This window comes from Anoplopoma fimbria, chromosome 24 (genome assembly GCF_027596085.1).
Source record: "Anoplopoma fimbria isolate UVic2021 breed Golden Eagle Sablefish chromosome 24, Afim_UVic_2022, whole genome shotgun sequence".
NCBI classification, from domain to species: Eukaryota; Metazoa; Chordata; class Actinopteri; order Perciformes; family Anoplopomatidae; genus Anoplopoma; species Anoplopoma fimbria.
In genome coordinates this window covers 10,673,343-10,693,546 of record NC_072472.1, presented here as the reverse complement: position 1 = coordinate 10,693,546, position 20,204 = coordinate 10,673,343, and the positions used below count along the sequence as shown (strand labels likewise).

The 20,204-nt window shown below is 41.1% G+C and overlaps 1 protein-coding gene across 1 annotated transcript in view; it reads left to right on the top strand.

The window, feature by feature from the left end:
- Positions 1-6,094: 6,094 nt before the first annotated feature.
- Positions 6,095-20,204, top strand: part of ephb4a (eph receptor B4a) — a 35,834-nt gene continuing 21,724 nt past the window's right edge. The window contains exon 1 of the mRNA XM_054625199.1: positions 6,095-6,510. Coding sequence (XP_054481174.1) covers positions 6,432-6,510 — 79 coding nt within the window. The 5' untranslated portion in view covers positions 6,095-6,431. The remainder of the gene's footprint in view (positions 6,511-20,204) is intronic.

Below are 20,204 nucleotides of genomic sequence, written 5' to 3'. Positions count from 1 at the left end.
ACAGAAGAACGGGGTCTATCTCAAGCATTCAAAGCAACCAAAAACTGCTCATATGTTCCTGCACGGGAAAGCCGAAAAAGCATCTTAGTACAACACAATTCATCAAACAACTCAAAGCCAATTATAATCAACTTGAAGGAACACCAGCTGAACCTGAACCTTTACTTGTAAACCATAACTTGCAGTACTTGGACGTCAGGTTTATCACAATAAGTGCAGAGGTGAAAATATGTATGTATAATGAGTGGCAGCCGTCCAGTTAAAAGGTCCACATACTTTTATTAGTCACATAAATGAAATGTCTCTACACCTTTCTGGGATCAAACGGGTGTGCCTGTTTTTTTCCCCTCAGATTTAATTCCTTAATCAAGGTAATCCTCTCGGGTTCAAGATAATTGTGCAACAGGCATGTTTCTATGAAGGATTTTCCAAAACTGCGACAGGAACTCTTAGTCACAGACTTCACAAAGACATTTCAATCTGTCTACCAAACACTTTGTCTGTACAGGAGTTTGTCAGCAGTATTTGTTACCTCCATTAGAACATGACAGCTACAGCCTGGAGTAGAGGATCAAACACAGATCCTTTCCATGTTCGTATTTTATTATTCATTTCAGCCTGCTGCGTATTCTCTTCCCCCGGTTGCTTCGTCCCCTCTTTTTCTTTTGCCCCTCCACCTATGCGGTCCCAGCTGGTACCCATCAAAGTGTTTGTGTAGGACAACTTGAGTTTGTTTATGTCTTGAGCTCCGGATGATGTCACTTCGGCTGCTTCGGCGCTCCTTATCCACGTATCACACCGACTGCATGGAGATCAGATGATTCATCCTCAGATTGGGAGGCAGGGTGTGGTGCGGGGTTTATAAGATGCTGCTTTGTGCTGTTTGAAAAGAGCTGCCTTCTTAAGTTTTAGATAACAAAGACTCCTGTGGTTTTGCGCCGGAGCTCTCAGACTCTATTTGGATTAAACCTAATGGGTTCTTCTGCCTTTTTCTCACTCTTAAAGGCTTATTACGATAATCTGTCGAGAAAAAAAAACACCCCTCAACGTAACCATACCTGCAGAGCATACTGAAATGATTTGAGAATGAAATGGATTGTGAGGAGTGTTTTGGCATGTTTACTTCTGTTGAAAATTGTCAACCTTATGCCCATTCTACTAATTAAAACATGGCACGTTGGCTTCAAAGGAATATCACCTTCTGTATTTAATATTCAACAACCTTGAAACGAATACAAAGTGACAGAGATTTTGTTCTTTGCTCAGTGAGGTTTCACCAACCAGGGGAATGACAGCGATTTTAAAACATAGCCTTCTGCTTTCATTTTATGAGCTGCATCTGCAAGGGCAGAGCTTAGCCCATGAAGACTTATAATGTCACCCGGGCCAACTGCACACTTTCATTTTGTAGTAGCAATGATGACACATGATTTCAAAATTAAGATGATGGCATATAGGAATATGCAAGCGTTGGAATAAAAAAGAAAAACTTTGGACGACGCACCCAAATGCCTCCTGAAATATTATTGAATACACATTTACAGAAGAGTGAACTTGTTCAGACCAGATAGATGCTGCTGGAAAAGAAAAGAAAATGCAAACATCAAGACTTTGGGGGACAACGGAGGCAGTGCTTCGTTTCGAAGAACAGAATCAGAAATGAAAATGCTTATCTGGTGATTCTGTTGTTGAGTCCAGGAAGGAGCTCCTGCATTGTTCCACAAGAGGCTTGGCAAAGAAAATGTTTACGTATCTTTTTACGAGTTGTTCCTGGTGTGCAAGTAGCGTACTGTTAAATAACAAATAGCTGTTTAGGTCATTGCATGCATTGTGCCATTATGACCATTCATTTGTTGTGAAAAATGATGCAAAAAATTCTGTTTACTTCTCATTGTGCTCACCTTTCTATGTAATATGGAAATAATACATGGACAAATACTAATGCAACCATGCATGGCTAAAGCTCAGGCAGAGGGGGGTCGGCCATTGTTTGCAGGGTCATGGATGGATAAATCCCTGACTCATCCTGTCCACATGTCTAAATGTGCCCAAGCAAAACACTGAATAAATAAAGTGCTCACAAATGCTTTGAGCTAAAAGATAATGTCAATGTGGTAAAACAACATGCTGATGTTTAATGCTAACATTGATTAATTAGCTCTAAAAACAAAGTATTTGGTTATACAGCAGTGGACAAACTGAAACTGTGACATGATGATGGTGCAAGAGAAAGCCTGAGGGATCTCAAAAGTCATAAGGGGACATGATTGACTGTAACACAAGCCTCGGCAGTCCATCCAATAGCTGTTGAGACATTTCATGTCCAACCACATGGTGGCGCTAGAGGAGGAGTCAGGGGACTACCTTAATCTAGTCTATCTAGATTGTGAAATGTTTCACTGGATAAGTAAAAACTTTGACCTGCTGGTGGCAGTAAACAAAAAGTCAGGGGATCACCAAAGTCAAATCAATAAAACTTCGATGACAGTCAGGTGTCTGACAACACAGCAAAAAAAATACTAGTATTAAAAACAAGTATTGTGTTCACAAACAACTAACAAATAGCCTTGTTTTCTCTTGGTGGTCATTTTGATCCAGAAGCTCTTTTTGTCTTTCACTCAAGACGAATCATAGACTTACTGTGATAAGAACAATGTAACCTCTCGGGAACGTTTCTGACTTGTTTGTTTCAGAATTACTTCCCGTTGTAGCTCCCACTGCTGCTTGCAGGGCTAGAAGTGAAAGCTTATGAAGAAGAATATCATGCACTGCATACAGTGAATGTGACAGCTTTGGTGACTGGAATACCCTTAAGCATCACCCTTATGCTCGCTGTTTTGAGTTTCTATCCACTTATGGCACATGCTAACATATTAACAAAGGGACTGAAAGGAAAAGGAAGGGCAGTTGTTGCAGAAGTGAGCAATAGGGATGGTTACAGATTCTGTAACTGTAGACCTTTCTTTTTCATTTAACTCATCGTGGATATACAATATTTGCAGTGCAGTTGATCCTGCAAATGCAAAAGGAAAACCAAAGCAGCATGCGTTATCATATAAACAAATCAAAAGACAAGTACAAGTCCTAACTGTTCTGTTTTTATCTTTTGATCTTACTTGCAAGATAGCTTTCCCAGTAAATACCATAAATGGGGGATGGATGTTGAGAAAAAAAATATTTTGTACCACAGATCTCATCATAGTTTGATGTTTGTACGTTTTCATAGTCCTTCTTCAATTAGTTTGATACAGCATTGCATGCATTAGCCTGTGGCGATGTCAATAGGTTGGATAAATTGAATGTGTTTCACCCAGTTATTCTACTTTACAGACATTATAAAAAAAAACATAACAAGACAAATTTAATCCAGAGAACAAGAAACACTGGCCTTGCCTTGCCAACATTAAACATTGTTCTGGTCTTGTTAGTGAGCTTGAATTGCAAATATCCTATTTACATTTTGTCATTTAGACTTAAAATTAGCATTTTATCTTATTTATGCCGCAGATCGTCTTCAAAAAGAGTTTCCACTCAGTTCCCCTTGAGAAAAACACCCATTAATTAAATAAGAAAATAGGCTGCGCTGCGACACTGATGTAGTAATGAATCGGTAATGTTAGGGTCCTCATTAAAATATGCTATTTACAGATGGTACATGACAGGAAACCATGCACATTTAAAAGAGAGGTGTCATAAAACATTCACGTTTCTTAAAAAGTCAGAGAGTTTGCACAAATGCATGTTAGCCAATTTCTAATTCTAACAGAACTAATTATGCAAATCCATCCCCCCCCATTAAACTGCAAGAAAGCAGGTTGCAGGGTGGCATCATGAGTCAGGTGATAGCCCATTGGTCTATCTGCATTTTGCAGACTTCAGCTTAATTGACCTCAACTGGAGACCATATCTGCAGGGCAAGTGTTCAAATCCCCAGTGCCAGAAGATATTGGTGCCAGAAGATATTGGCCCGGCAGAGGTGTCCTTGAAGTCCTGCATTATATCATTCAGCAGTGCTGCTCTGTGGCTAGGAGTTTTCTAAGTGGGTAGTCATTGCACGTTGTACCAGGGTAGTACTCAGAAGTACTACCCTGAGCCTTCCGCTTAGCACTTATTGTATTCGTATTAGTTGTTGCACTTATTGTATTCGTATTAGTTCGTTGCACTTATTGTATTAGTTCGTTGCACTTATTGTATTAGTTTGTTGCACTTATTGTATTCGTATCAGTTCGTTGCACTTATTGTATTAGTTTGTTGCACTTATTGTATTTGTATTAGTCTGTTGCACTTATTGTATTCGTATTAGTTTGTTGCACTTATTGTATTCGTATTAGTTTGTTTCTGTACTTTTGCTCTGGTTTATGCTCTTAGATGCTTGTTTAAGAAAGGAGATGCACTTATGACTTCTGGTGACTAGTAGTTCTCTTGAATATCTATGTTGAATACACTTATTGTAAGTCGCTTTGGATAAAAGCGTCTGCTAAATGACTGTAATGTAATGTAATGTACCAAACATAATTCAGTACAGATTAAATGGATTTTGGTAAGCATAAAGAATGCGTACACAATCGGATTGTTTTCCATACCAACAGGGATTTAATCAGGACAACTTCGGGATGTTGGACCCAACTAGTGTCTGGGCTGATTGTACCAGCACATACCTGCAGATTTCATCCAGAAGACAGTTAACAGCATGCCAATAGGCTACTTGTAGACAGGACGGACCTCATTGTTGTTTTGGCGTCAAGACACACATGCATAGTCTAAAATAACACCAAAAGCAGTCTGAATCTGTTGTCAAAATAAAAGCTCACAGCTAACCTAAACATTGCTTCGTGGGGAATGAAACAAGAAACCCGCCGTATTTGGGTTGGAAAACACCTCGAGTTGAAACAGTGAGAAGAACAAATATTCCCATACCAAGACATTTTAATTCTCGATTTAGGATTGTCAAATGTTCGTGATGTATAGTATGTGTATTTATTGTATTTATGTGTATTTATTGTATTTATGTGTATTTATTGTCTGTGTCTGTGTAGTTGTATAGTATGTGTATTTATTGTCTGTGTCTGTGTAGTTGTATAGTATGTGTATTTATTGTCTGTGTAGTTGTATAGTATGTGTATTTATTGTCTGTGTCTGTGTAGTTGTATAGTATGTGTATTTATTGTCTGTGTAGTTGTATAGTATGTGTATTTATTGTCTGTGTAGTTGTATAGTATGTGTATTTATTGTCTGTGTCTGTGTAGTTGTATAGTATGTGTATTTATTGTCTGTGTAGTTGTATAGTATGTGTATTTATTGTCTGTGTCTGTGTAGTTGTATAGTATGTGTATTTATTGTCTGTGTCTGTGTAGTTGAGCTGCTGCAACACTTGAATTTCCCCCATGGGGATCAATAAAGGAATATAATAATAATAATAATGTGTGTTTTATTTTGAAGGGCGCTCCTGGGAAACTCTTTTGGTTAACGCGTTCCTTTGACTGTGCTGCTATGGAAACGCTGGTCTGTGGGCGGGGCTTGCTGGTGCCATTGGACTCCGGGTTCGATGCCGGGATGAAGTCCTCGGCGGACACAGCGCGTGGTAGTCCTCCGCACGAGCTGCCGTAGTGCTCAACTTCCACGCATCCGCTGCTCGCTCAGTCTGCTGACATCTCCCCGCAGTTTCAGTCTCATTTTGGGGTTTTTTTGGGGGGAGGAGGGTGCTTTTAATCCAGGCCAGGCTAGACGTGCTGCACAGTATCCCACCACCACCACCACCAACAACAACACCACCACCACCTTTCTCTCGCATGAAAATAGTGGCTTTAAAGAAAAAAAGGGGGGAGAGAAAAAAAAATCAAAAAAACACTTTGGGTGGATTCGTTTTTGCCGAACATGACGAGACAATTTGGAAGTATGTTTGCACCGACTGGTGATGAGGAATATCTCTGCAACTAACACACATGCATTGAAGCGCCCTGGTTGCAGATTCAGCCTGCACGGTCATCGAGCCAAGGGAGGGTGTGTGTGTGTGTGTGTGTGTGTGGTGGGGGGGGAAAATTTGGGAGAATTCTCGTGGAGCACAAAGAGCTTTTTTTTTTTTTTTTTTTTTAAAAGGATATGCAACAAGTTTGGACCATGCATCCCCTGTGCTGACAGAGGCTCGGGCTGGGGAGAGGCAGCTCTGCAATCCAGACTTTCATCACCACACAAAGTTGGACATTTCAGAGAAGTTTCCAGTCTGTCCGACCAGTTAAACCTGCTTTTATTTTCCCAAAAATAGACTGCAGTGTTTTGACCAAAGTGTGAGAGGCTCTCTGATCTGAAGTCCACTTTTAAATGCTGACTGGTTTGCGGCCAGTGAGTGCACAGCCGAGCTGCCAGTGCCATTACATTTTTAATTCAAGATCAGCAGAGAACAGGTTAATTTTTTACCATTTGGTCACAACACCATGGAGCTGACATACAGGAGCGTTGTGCTGCTGGGGTGCATCTTCCTGGACTGGGCTCTTCTGGTTTCTGCAGAGGAAGGTGAGTCTGGAGTTTTCCTTTTCAAATGCTGCCTGGACTTGTTTTTTTTTGTGGTTGCATGGCTGAGTGAGATGTACAATTAGTATTACATCCTTTCTTTGCCAAAAGAGTGAGTGCAGTAAAACCACAAGCAATTTTAAGAGCATGCTGTACTAATATAGGAAAGAATTTAACCTAAATCTCAGGGGAATTAATCATAAAAATATCATGGCAGGATGTGACTGTAACCTCAATAATTTAAAAGAACTGTATGTTACATAAACGGCAATAATACCAGTATCACCATGGAAGTGTTTATATATATATATATATATATATATATATATATATATATATATATATATATATATATATATATATATATATATATCCTTCTTCTGGCATTTTATTTAGAAAGTTTTTCTTCCAGTGTTTCTTCCAGTATGTGTTTCCTCTCCTGATATCTCCAAGAGGTCAATAGACGTTTTCACTTTAGAGTCAAAGGTTCCCATTCTGCACCCTGGGGACCTTTAACCAGCTCACCTTCAATCAATGATGATACAGGGCAGATGTGATGTGCTGTCAGTTGATGTAGAGCTCTATGTGACACATTGTGGGAAATGCATCAAACACTTTGGATGGAGTCTGGGTCCAAAATGTATTTTAGTTCCTGGCAGCAGACTTGACATTAACGGGTCCTGGATCAGCTCTGTGAATCCTGGAGGGACAAGTAAGACATAAGCTGTCATTAAGCTAAAGAAAATGATCCTTTCAAATTGTCCTTTTTATGTTACGGGCGAGTAAAGCTTGGCATCATCAGCATAACAACAGGGCCAGTGAGTGGATAATTGGCTTAATGCAGGGGTCTAAGACTGAGCCTCAGTGAGCCACACTGACAAATCAGAATCAACTAGAAGGTCTTTTTATTTTTAATCTCCTGCCATGTCTCTGTCTTTTTGTTATATTACTGTGGATGTTTCAGTGCTGTGGAGTGAATTGAAAACTGATTTAAATTTGTTAGGAATGACGTGGAGGCAACGTTTCTGTAAAACACTGGATATAAAACGTTGTTTTTGGGAAATAGGCCTGTGTTTTACTGAGGATCAAAGGATCACAACTGGGTTTCTTTAAGAGCTGTTGAACCGCAGGGTTTTTTTTAAAGTACCTTACTGCTGTGTAGGCTGCATGCTGTTGTGTTCCTGTGAAGACTACTCTTTTCATTCTCCATCATGCTATTTCTGGTCGGCACCGTGTCAGGCTTTCAGCTGCTTAAGGGTGACATTGTGGCGTAACAAGTATGTTTTTTCTAGATCTCATTTCCCCTCAGTAGTTAGCATCGCAGAGTGGAGAATGGAGACATATGCTAATATTAACTTAATGCAGAACATTGACACGGCAGCCATTTCTCTGGCTAGTTCCCAACTCATACAGAGACATGAGGTAGGTGTTTTGTGACGAGAAAAAATTAATTTGCCGTGAAAACAATGGGCTCTTTTACAATGAAACTTCCCCCCCCCCCCAATACATTTCGTTCCAATCCATAGCTGCTGTAAACAGGAACGCCACAAAACATGCATGACTTCACATACTCTGTGGCAGGAACATGAATCTGTCAACTGCTTCTGGTTTGAGTCTGGATGTTGTGTATCCCCTGGTACTGAATGCCCTTTCTTGGAGGGGGTAGACTTACAGTATGGCTTCTACCATGGACTCTACAAACACATGGTTGCAGGGCGCAGTATGTGACATCACCTTTGGTCCACTGAATGTGTGTTGAAGCTTAGATTCGCCGCATCAAAAGAAGGTGTAAAAGTACCGCAGCTGAGAGTCTGAATTCTTGCGGGGGAAAACAAAAAACACTGTTGACTTTGTATTTCAGGCGTGAAGTTTGGGATTTTCCCAGACATTTAAACATTTCCTCAGAGTTTTCTTGGAGCCAGAGATCAGCCCATTAGAGCTTATTCCACAGCTGGCACTCCACCTCTCTGACTCAACGCAGAGTTTTTTTTTTTGTTCTCTGGGAGATAAGCGATGTTTAACCTCAGGTCTATGCGTGGGCAGCGATGGCCGGCAGGTTTTATTGGTGGCAGAATCATCAAACGTGTTCCTTTTTGGGTAAAATCAAAAATAGTCCACTTGGCTCTGTGCGGATGCTAGAAGATGCCGGTTCCAAACAGGTGCACAGCTCGGCATCGATGTGGACGACAGACGTGTAGACAGGAGCTGAGGGCTTGTAGAGCGTTGCCGTCTGACTCCAGAACATCTGTGTCTTACCAAGTGTGAACAAGATGTCTGGTTTCCATGTCTCGGGTAATGGCCTCTCTCATCCCCCCCCCTTGTTCTCCACCTAGTAGGGAATTCTGTAGTGAACTGATGGGAGGGAAGATGAAGCTCAACGCTGCCAAAAATCTCTCCTCCTTTTTCCAAACTAAAGGATAAATGACTCACTTACACACACCACTTGCTCGTTCAGCGAGTGGATCTCTCTTCCTTCTGTCTCTGTGAAGATTAAAACACGGACCTCTTGATCAGATAATTACTTTGGCTCGAAATTAATAACAAGCTTTGGGTGGAAATTAGTAATGAGGATGCACACACATCGTCACACACACACACACACACACACACACACACACACACACACACACACACACACACACACACACACACACACACACACTCTCACAGAAAAAACAAACACTAGTTTAGTTGTGCCCTCGCTTTTGAGATAGTAAAATGTGTCATGTACAGAAAGAGTATGAACCTTAAACTGTAAAGGCATGAGCTTTTTTTTTTTATCCAGGATTAATACTTCTCACTAATGTTGCCTTCACTGCAATTTTAAAACATATTTGACATAATAAATGTAAGCTATAAATGTTCCTCATCCTCCCACACGCAAGCTCAACCTGTAAAATACCCATTTTGTTTTTCTCCCTGCCCCTCGTTTCCTCGCACGTATACATTTTCTCTCTCTTCCAAATGGCAAGATGCAGCCAGTGACAACAGCACTGCAGTCTTTTCCACCTGCTCAGGTCCAGGGCTTAATGATATTAACATCATTTTCGAAAGTGATAGAAACTTGTCGGCACTCATCTAAACTTGGAGGACAATTTTCCACTCTGGCGGACGACATATTCCGTTCTGTCCTGTTTTAATTTCCGTGGCTTGAAGGCAATTCTTGAGAGCTCGTTGCTCTTGAATTACCTGTGTGATCATCTGAAGTGTAACAGCCTTGCAGACAGTCCACACTTCATCCATAGACACATTTCCATCTAAATGTAGTTGTGTATCCACGACTGTTATGCAAATAATGCTTGCATCAAGAAAAACAGCTGGTGGTGCAAATTTTAAAATTGATTTCCATTAATATTTTTTAGAAGAAGGGCGCCCAAACAAACAAAAAAGGAAGTGGAAAATGTGAAGGAAATGTGGCTTTTATGTTTCTTTCGTATTTTAGATTGAGGAAGGTTACAGTCTCCTGATTGCTCGAAACTGAATTGATGTTTTCGTCTGCCTAAATCTTCTGTCACTTCAATGGAGTGGAAGCGTCAATGACAAATAAGTCACATGCTTCCTGTTCATCATGATTAATCCATTAAGTGTGTTTCTACTGCAATTTGTCGCATTTGTTTTAATCGACACACCATTTTCACCACCTCAGTCGAGCTTAAAAACTTTTTTGTGATATTCAACAACAACAAAAAAGTCTGCTCTGGTTTTTGATATTCAAATTAAACATGTGCATAAAATCAGGTGGATTAAAATGCACCATACGGATCTTGTTACTCGTGTTCATGCAACTTCACTGTAGATCGGTTGCGGTGGAGAAATATGTGTGATTGACTGCTGAACATCAAGTTAAGGTGGCGTCTCTTTAGTAAAATTGATTATTTTTTGTCTGGGAGGCCTGTACTTAGTGCTTACAGTTTTTACAACGTTGTAAATCCATCTTTTCCATACTAGCAATCTCTGGCTCCTGCACTATGGTAGGCTACCGCAGCTGTTACCTCCTTCCATTTACAAATCATCTTTTCACATAATGCAACAGGAGAGTGCAGCTGCCAGTGTGATTTGTTAAGCAGAAGCCCGACTTGTTGTTGGGGAGGTTGAAAAACAGTCATCAGCACTTTTTGGGGGCCTCTGCTGATGGAAAGAGGGCTGAAGTGTCATCCTGTCTCCTGCAAACTTTAAATACAGCCGCGTGGTATTGTTCCATATCGCACCCTCCCAAACCAAAGCAACCCTAAACAAAAGAGGTGACATTAGCATCTTTTATTCTGCGCTCCAATCCACACGTGCCGCCTCCATCCTGAACAATGAGCTCACACAGCTACAAGTAGATAGGCCAAGTAAGAGTAATGAGACCACTGGTCATAAATTCACATTTCCGTTAAAGTTACATGAATTGAAAACATACTGTAAATGAAAAATGATGCATCCATTCATATTTGGTGTGGTAAAAAGCAGATATATTTCCATGCTCTAATGTGAGTGGGTTGACAATGATGTTCAAAAAAAAATTCCCCACAAGCACTCTGATAATATTGTGCAATGCTGTTGATTGGAAACGGTTGGTTGGAAGCAGCAAGGGGAGAACCAGTCCACATCTGTATCTTGCTTTAAACAAATACCGCAACACTCACCAGTTGCTTATAAATCCATTTAGCCAAACAACATGTGACAGGCTTCTTTACGTGGAATGAAAACATTCAATGCTCATATTTATGTAATCTGCTGATGGATCGCTTTGAGTGGAAGGAAAGCTCTAAAAACTTGAAATATTCTCCCGTCTCCCACACATTCTGTTTATTCTTTTACCTCCTATCTCCTCCGTGTCATAACTAGCATGACGAATAGCTTAATGCTCCTCAGTCCAAACTAAAACTCCCTAAGTGTCTCAGACACAGAAAGGATATTTTCATTGAAGAGGCCTTACTTGAGCCTCGACCCCTTCTTCCACAGACGTGTAGCCTTTTCTTTTGCTACTCTCTCCACGTCCTCTGTCTCCTTGATGTTTGACTGGTGCTATGGTGTTTTTCTCTTGCCGACTGTCTCCCCTGCCGTGGAAATGTGGATCGTTTCCCAGAAATCCCTTTAAACGGAACCGATTTTTATAAGAAAGGGATTTGCATTTAAAGCAACCACCCTCCCCCCCCCTCTCTGAAAGCCTGTAGCCCATCATCCTCAGCACCTCAATCCCATGATTAGCTTCCTCAAGAGTTAAACAGGCATCCGAGTGCCACAAGTACTCTCTGTCCGTGTCTCCCTCTCTCTCTCTCTCTCTCTCTCTCTCTCTCCCTCTCTCTCTCCCTCTCACCCTTTCCCCCCTCTTCTCGCTGTGAAGGATGCATGTGGCAGCCGGGAATTGCAGGTGGATGATATTTTAGCTCGGCGAGAGGACGCACTCTCCGAGCACATACATCCACGTCAGGCGTTCACTTTGGAGAGCCGGTCTGTCCTCCACCCACTCGCTACTCTCTGAGAGTGGGACACAATGGGGACAGGCTGCAGCAAAGAGGGAATGAGGCCACAGCCTATCAGCCATAAGCACCAAGGAGAATGGCACTTTTAGAGGGACGGGGGGTTCTCTTTGAAGTGAGTCAAGGAGAGACCGGGGGGGGGGCGGCATGAGTCGACGAAATAGAGAGAGCAAGTGCAGAGAGGGCAAGGAGGGATGCAAGTGTGTGCACGTCTGCACACTGCATAATGAGCAAAAGTATGTATATTGGCTATTTGCATTCTGTGATCACGCACACCTGAGGCCAGATATGTGAGATATATGTGATGGGATGAGTATGTAATTATAACAAAGAGATTCAAAAGGCCTTTAATTATACGGGGAAGAAGAAGCTATTTATCTCAGGTCCATCGTTCTCATTTATCTGACGCGTGGATCACAGCTGTTAGAGGTTCGCTGAGCACAAAAAGAATCTATTGAGAGGCGGGTTTTTTTTTTTACGTTGTTGCCATTTTGTCGTCAAAAATATAATGAAATCTTGAAGGGGGGGGTGTCGCGTCTGAGGCTGGATGTGCAAGAATTGATTAAAAAAAAGCAACCTTGATGTCAGGAATTCTCAGATTGAAGCACGCTCCATCAGTGGGCTTGATTCGATTTTGAGTCTGGGATATTTTTTCTCACTGCGTCAAAGTTTGACCTACATCTGGTGCTCGATATGCCCGTTTTAAGTTAAAATGGAATCCACTTGGTTCGACATCAACCTCCGAGACCCGCATACATATTTTTCCCTCCACCTTCATGCACGCACACGGCTTCGGCATGTCTCCCAGGGCCTGCTTTCATATATTGCAGTGAACCAGCGGCATAACAGACACATTCCTGTGCGCTAGCTGCCCTCCTACAGCCGGCACACAGCTAAGAGCTTTAAGAGGGAGTCGTGCTCCACATAGGAGAGGGTCAGTCCTGTAAAAGAGACATTAAACGCCTCTTTTTTTTGGCAGCTTTCGTATCTTATTTTTAAGGAGTGCTGCACAGAAAATGTTCCTCCCCTCATGTTCTTGCACATCACCATTTCCTCAATGATAACTGACTGCTTTCTCAGCTCAGCCCTATCCGTCCATTTGAAGAAGAGTCATTGCATTAATATACTCAATCCATATTTCAGATGTTGTTGGTTGTCAAAATCCGTTTTTAAGATAAGATAAGATAAGATAATCCTTTATTAGTCCCGCAAGCTACTGAATTCATGCTGAAAACATGATGTGTTTGGCCGCTGAAGGAAAGTAATGCTCTTTGTAACAAATGGCAAAGAGATGGATCCATCTTTTATTTTTGAGATGTATCGGTCACCGCCACATAAACATCCAATCGCAGGCTTGGTGGAGCATTGCATAGACTGATGAAGATAATTAGCTCAGTGTGTCTGTTGATGCTGGAATATGAAAAAAAAAAAAAAAAAAAAAAAAAAAAAAAAGCATGATGTGTCAAAATACAAGAGAAAATTCTCGCAGAGTCTGTTTCCTTGTATCTCTACTTAGATGTGTCAATCCTTAGATGGTTTATTTAGCTGGAGTCTGCAATGTTAGCTTCAAGCTGTCCACCTCCCACTGCAGATTAGTCACTGGTGTGTGTGTGTGTGTGTGTGTGTGTGTGTGTGTGTGTGTGTGTGTGTGTGTGTGTGTGTGTGTGTGTGTGTGTGTGGTGTGTGGTGTGTGTGTGTGTTAGCGTTAGCGTTTTCTACTGCAAGATTTATTTTTTTCCCCCCCAAAATGAATTGTAGATTCTGCTTTAGTAAAGGCTTTGATAACCCCACTGCGTTAGAAGAACAGCAGTAGACATTTTTGGGGCTCATTGAGAGTTCGTTAGACGCATCGCAGCGGTAGATAGAGCTATGTGGGTTTTTCATCAAGCCACTTTTGAAATAAGATAGGTCACCACCTGTCATATGTTAGTTTGTAAAAGATCACATTTCCATGCTTTTTTCGCTCTAACAAATGGAAGTTAATTTTGCTGCTGTTACTCTATAGGATAATATATCATTCCAGCCCTGGGAGTGAACACACATTACAGCATGTTGGAAAGGAGCCCAGTCTTTTCTGTTCACGATTAAATGACACAAGACACAAACATGCTATTAATTAATCTGTGCCGGTAGTGGCAAACTATCTGCTTCAATTACTGGAAGACACAGCAATCACGGGGGTGGCAGAGTCTCCCGCTGGTTAGGAAGATCATCCCAGATTTCAGCGCCGCGTGTCTCCAGAGTGTCCGCCCTGCAGGGGTGCCAGTCTATGACTGACCCCGACCTCAGGCGGGAGCCCTGTGGACCGGAGAAGACAAGACGACCGAGAAAGTGTTTGAAAACAAGCAGATAACCTGCTCTTTCTCATGGCATTTGAGGCTAGTTGGTCTGTAGAGGCCAGTTCTGACTACAGACTGAGGATTTATGATGGCTGCCAGGCACAAAAGTGAAACCAACGTGAAAGTGCCTTAAACTTGCATTCTTTTTCTGGTTGTATAGAAGTCTATGAGAAAATAACCCCACTTCTCACTTAATTTAGTACTTCCGTAAACTTTGTAAACATCCATTTATGGTCTCAATCTCTAGTTTCAAGTCTTCTTCAATACAGCATGATGTTCATTCAGTAACTTACGGTCCCATTTAGAGTAAAACGGACAATAAAGCAGGGTATGCTTTAGGGCGGGGCTACCTTGTGATTGACAGGTCGCTACTTGTACGTTTTCTGGTCGTCTTGCGACTTTAACCGTCTCGCAGTGTTTTTTCTGTTAAAACAAGTTCATTTTAACCTTTTTGTGGCCTAAAAATACAGCTTTGTTTGTTGCATCACACTCACTTCTGGTTGCAAAAAAACAAGATGGTGACATCCAAAAAGACAAACTTAATGGTGACGTCACATTGACTACCTCCACTTCTTGTATACAGTGTATTGGCACAGCCGGGAAGTGTCTGTATGAAGTTCTCAGACCTTAATTTGGTTCATGAGGGTCTTCTTTCAGCTTTCCATCTTAAATGTGCGTTCTTTTCCTCCGCGGATGATGGATGATCTTTAAATTGTATTACTGAATGAGTACTATTACCCAATCTAAACATCTCTTCTAAGTAGATGAGTATGACTTTGAGTTTCTGTTGAGTTTCTGTCAAATGCTACATCACAGACTGTAGCATTTGACTTACAAAGTAAAACATTCACCAAAGCAAGCATGCCTCTGAAGACTGTCATCACAAACATGTGTTTTAAAAGACTGAAGTGCTTAAATGTGTTGTGCAGCCCACGTCTGTTAACTAAAGCACTTGCCTTTCAATCTTTTAGAATCAAGGTCAATGAAAGAAAACATACACTTTTTTTTTAAGCTCAGAGGGAGTTACAGCATAATTTTTTTTAAATTAAAAGGAGTGAAATGCTCATAAAACCAGGCATTCCTCATGTCACCATGTTTTCAAAGGCTACATATGTTTTTTAATTAAATATAATTGTATTGTAGAATCAAGGTATATTCCCTTAATTCAGTCAGATTCCAGCAGAAGATTTACTATGTACAAGAAGATGAATATAACGGTCTGGCTACACTAATCAATACATGTGTGACCCACATTTCAAGGAACTTTCCTCCTCCTGTACTACAGCAGGTAGGATTACGTGGAGGATATTAAACTAGATACAATCAGCCGGTGTGGGGAAACTTAAATATCTTTGTATATTTAGTTAGTTTTACACTTTAGGCTTCTAGTTGACGTAGTTTAGTTCTGGAGCATGTTGATTCTTATCTTTGTCATCTGAGAAAAGGGACTTTAAGGTGAAGAAATCATGGATTACGAGGGAAGAGAGAGAAATAGTGTAAACAATAATAGAGAAATGTAAAACGTGGGAGAGGATAGATGACTCTGAGATGTTATGATTTTATGTTTTCTTTTGTCATGCGTGATAGTAAAAGTAATAGCCTTGGGGTTTTGGATTGTTTTTAAAAAAACTCTTTTTACCTTATCGTATTCTTTATTTAAAGACGACAGGGCTTATGGAAATACTCAGAAGTCTTAGAAAGTGCAGTACACCCTCCCAAAATATACTGAGATGATAAAGTCTTTTAAACTTTCCCTTTGTAATTCATCCCTCCTCTTATAGGATTCTGTATCAGGAAGCCACCAGGGAGTTGGTGTAGCCTGCAACAATGTTCTCAAGAAGGCTTTCAGTTTTTCACAGAGTCGGGTTATTTTTGAAGAGGAGGTTTTCACAGAGTGGTGCCCATAATTGGAAGTAGCGGGAGGTGAATCCACTCAGTGGCAGATCAATATTTCCAAGTATCTGAAATATGCTGTAAAGCTAAGCAATTTAATCAATCATGCTGTTTGAGAGATAGTGCAACGAAATTATGTGTTTAAAGCTTGGAGTTCTTAAATGTGTCAAGTGAGTTGCAAATGATTAACAATTTAACCAGAAAAATGAAGTCAGGCTTTTTCTTTCGGTTCTTCTTGTTGTTGAATTAATGTTAAAATCTATTCAAATCCAGCCAATATTAGTAAGTTCCTTTTGCGCCCCAACAGTCCAAGAGCAAAACCTTTCTATAATAACACTGTTATATATTGCCAAGCGGTCACAGCTGTCACCTCGCTGTAGATAATGATCATTTTTCATCTGCTGTAGTCTCTTTGGGAGTATCTTTGGCCTCACAGCTATGTGGATTTTGTTTGTCTGAGGGTGGAAGGCTGTTAGAGTCCAAGATGCACAAGTGCCGCTCTGCCGTTGACACCGCGGGTCAAGACTCATTACTCGTAGGCAGCGATATATAAAAAGGCCCCAGAAACAAGTCGGTGTCTCATATCCTCTTAACCTCAACCTCCCATTTTACACGAGGGTCAAAACGCTTCATACCGCTGTGAATTAAGTAAATATTCACTTTGAACTTGTGCGCCTTGAATAATGCAACAGCCCTTTCCCTCCACTTTACATTTGTTTTGTGTTCAAACACCAGAGAGAAACTTTTTTTTGTGTGATACACAGATGTATTCATGTTTAACGTTGAGCTTAAAGGGATTTGCCCAAGGATGATAACATATGTTTGGGGACAAACCACCAGAAATCAAAAAAAGCTTCCGCATTGTTGTGAATTTATTATTAGCTAAGAACTCTGGGATTTATTGGGGGAAACACATGCTTATCTGTAAATGTTTAATGTAATGACTCCGTCCGTTGAACCTCTGATGACCTGTACTTAATCCTCAATGCTTTGGGTCGTTCAGTTTCATCCTCAGCAGTGTCCCATCTTTGGTTTCTGCCCATGAAGCACCCTCCCTCACTGGGTCACATGCTGACCCGGCAACAGAAACCAACCACAACACGTATTGATATGCGCCCCTAAAGACAAGAAAAGAACAAAGTGTCAAACATTAACAACTCCTCTTTGTCTCACCTTCCTCCCCCTTTAATCTCACTACTCCATGACACACACTTACAGAAGCTGAGCTCATCTGCACGTGTCGCGGGGACTTTTGTCAAACAGTAGAAAAAGTGATTAAACAATGAGTGAGGTGCTTGTTGGTGGCTGCCCCCCCCCCCCCCGCCCACCTCCCCTTTCCTCCCCAATCCCACCCGACCAGGAGACAGGAAGGGGGAACTACAGGAAGCTGAGGTCTGATCTCAGTAGACATAACTCTTTTCAAAGACACACAAACAGGGCTCACACACACACACAAACACACACAAACACACACTCCGTTTACGAGTTGTTATGTTCACGTGCACACTCTGACCTACACGCACAAAACAAACGCTGGAGAAGCCTGCGAAGGGAAATCGTTTTTTGTCCATTTGCATTCTTCATGTGCACTTTGGTAGATAACCCGAGTTCCAAGGACGTTCAAAATTTGCATTTTTAAAGATTAACAGATGATATTCTTTGTAAAATGTGCTCAATAATACCTGGAGGACATTCGCTTCAATTATAAAATGAAAGTGATAATCTCCTGTGAAGGAATTATTTGAATACTTCCAACGAACAAAACAAACTTCACCGACTTTTCTAGTAGCAGCTGTAATCCATCAAGCTAATGTTAATGGAGACAACCTCATTAACTTTACCTGCAGTTAATCATGCATGAATATTGGCCTCACTTGGAAACATCTGGAGTAAAAATTACCCACAATGGGGGATTTTTTTTTATATAAAGGTATTATTCATCATATTTGGAAATACTCTTTTAAGGCTTCCTGCCAAGTTAGATAATATTACTCCCATGTTTGTGTGACGGTTATGAAGCAACAACCAGTTAGCTTAGCTTAGCAGAAACACTGGAACAAACCCATGCTAGCTGTTTCCAGTTTGCGCGCTATAAGCTTACAGCACAGACATGAGAAGTGGTATTCTCATCTGACGTTTGGCAGTGAAGCGAAATAAGCGCATTCCCTGCAACATGTTGAACTATTCCTTTCATTTAAATGCGAAACATGTAAGGTATTAAATTGCCCGAGGCACCGGAACATCCCATAAGCAGGTCTGATTTCAGGCTTTAGATATTTTCAAACATGTGGTAGCAGTTTCCACCCGACGCACATGAGGTTTTGAGTTATACCTGGAGGACAGTGACTCCACTATCGAGAAATGTCACATGGAGCATAGGGAGCAGCCTCAAGTCCCGAACCACCAAACAAATGTTACGCAAGAAGATGAGATTATTTTGCTCATCAATTTATGATCTATTTCACTTTTGTGTCTTGTATTAATTAAAATATTTTATTTAAAAAAAACGCAATGTATTTCACTGACAAAAATAATGTTTTTATGTTTAAACAATTAAGCTTACACATGTGGTTCATGTCAACGGTTTCGTTGTATGTTTGGAAGATATGACGTAAAAGGAAAGTATAGCGTACAGAAATACATTATAGTGATTCCAAGTTTTTATCAGCCTGTCATGGCTTAATGTAAAAGAAATGATCGTGATGAAAGATGACACTGAGAGCAAAGGAGCTTGAGGAACGCAGATGTAGTATTGGCAAAACACACTGACAAGCACATCTAGATTTTGTCATCTGTAAATCCTTTAACATCTCTTCCACATTCCCTCTTTTTTTCATTACCCCCTCCGTTCTTCCTCCTCTGTCTCCATTTCTCTCGGTGTGTAAGGGTAATTGGCACTCTGTTTCTTTAATTAAAATGAGGTCTAATTGTAGCTGAAGCGGGGCAAATGTTCATAGGCCTATAATTTCCCTATCACATTCCAGAGCCAGGCAGAGAGTGTAAAACAGTAGCGGGAAAGGGTACGCAGGGAAAGAAACCCACACGGAGGTGAAAAATTCGGATTCAATGCAAATGGGTCATGCTCTCGAATTTGAGCCCAAAGACGGCCCTATAGAAAATGTGGGTGTAATATTTGCCATATAGTCCCCCTTTGTGAAAACTACAGGGTCAGGTTTTACATTTCAAAAGAAAACGCCCTCTATTGTCGTCTGCCTTTCTGACAAAAAAAGCAATACCTTCCTCCTTGCCTGTGTTTTTCCCCACACTGTTTGATAATTAGAATAAAAACTACACCATTCTTATTCTGATAGCTCAACACACCTAGTTAAAACCTGCCTCTCATTGTCTCTACCTGGAATAAAAAGTCCTATAATGTCTATTGATATATTTTTGTACTATATGTTTCCATAGTTGTAATTCCAAGGCTCAGGCTCAGTTTTCTTGCCAGCAGCCTTATCAGTTTAGACTTCTCCACTGTCTCCTAATGTGGACGACTGTACTGTAATTACTGTACAATTGTTTGTTTTGGGTGTTAAATACGGCCGGATGACGAATCCTCATTGTTCTTACATTTTTCTAACACTCGGGGCAGTTTTCCGGCGGTGGGTGGCCGCCGCTGCTGTAAGAATGCAGGGGGGGAAACGCCAGCTTCCTCTAACGGGTCTTAAGTCTGAGCCTACTTCAGTGAAAGGCAAGGCCGTGCATGCACATAATAGAAACACTCACCATCTCATCGAAAACACTCACGCTCACACATATCCTGTCTCATAAACCTTAATGATAGAGCCGTGATAAACAGTGATTATCATGCCGGGGGTTGTGTTTCTTTTTCCGTTCCTTCAAAAGAAAAAATAATCTGCATTTGAAACAGAGGCAGATGTGCATACGATGGGTGGAGGTGGAGACAGGGCAGCCTGAGTGTTATAAAAGTGTTTTTTTTTTAATTATGTTGGAGTGAACTCGAGGGTAGACAAGGTGCGTGGAAAGCACCGGCCTGAAC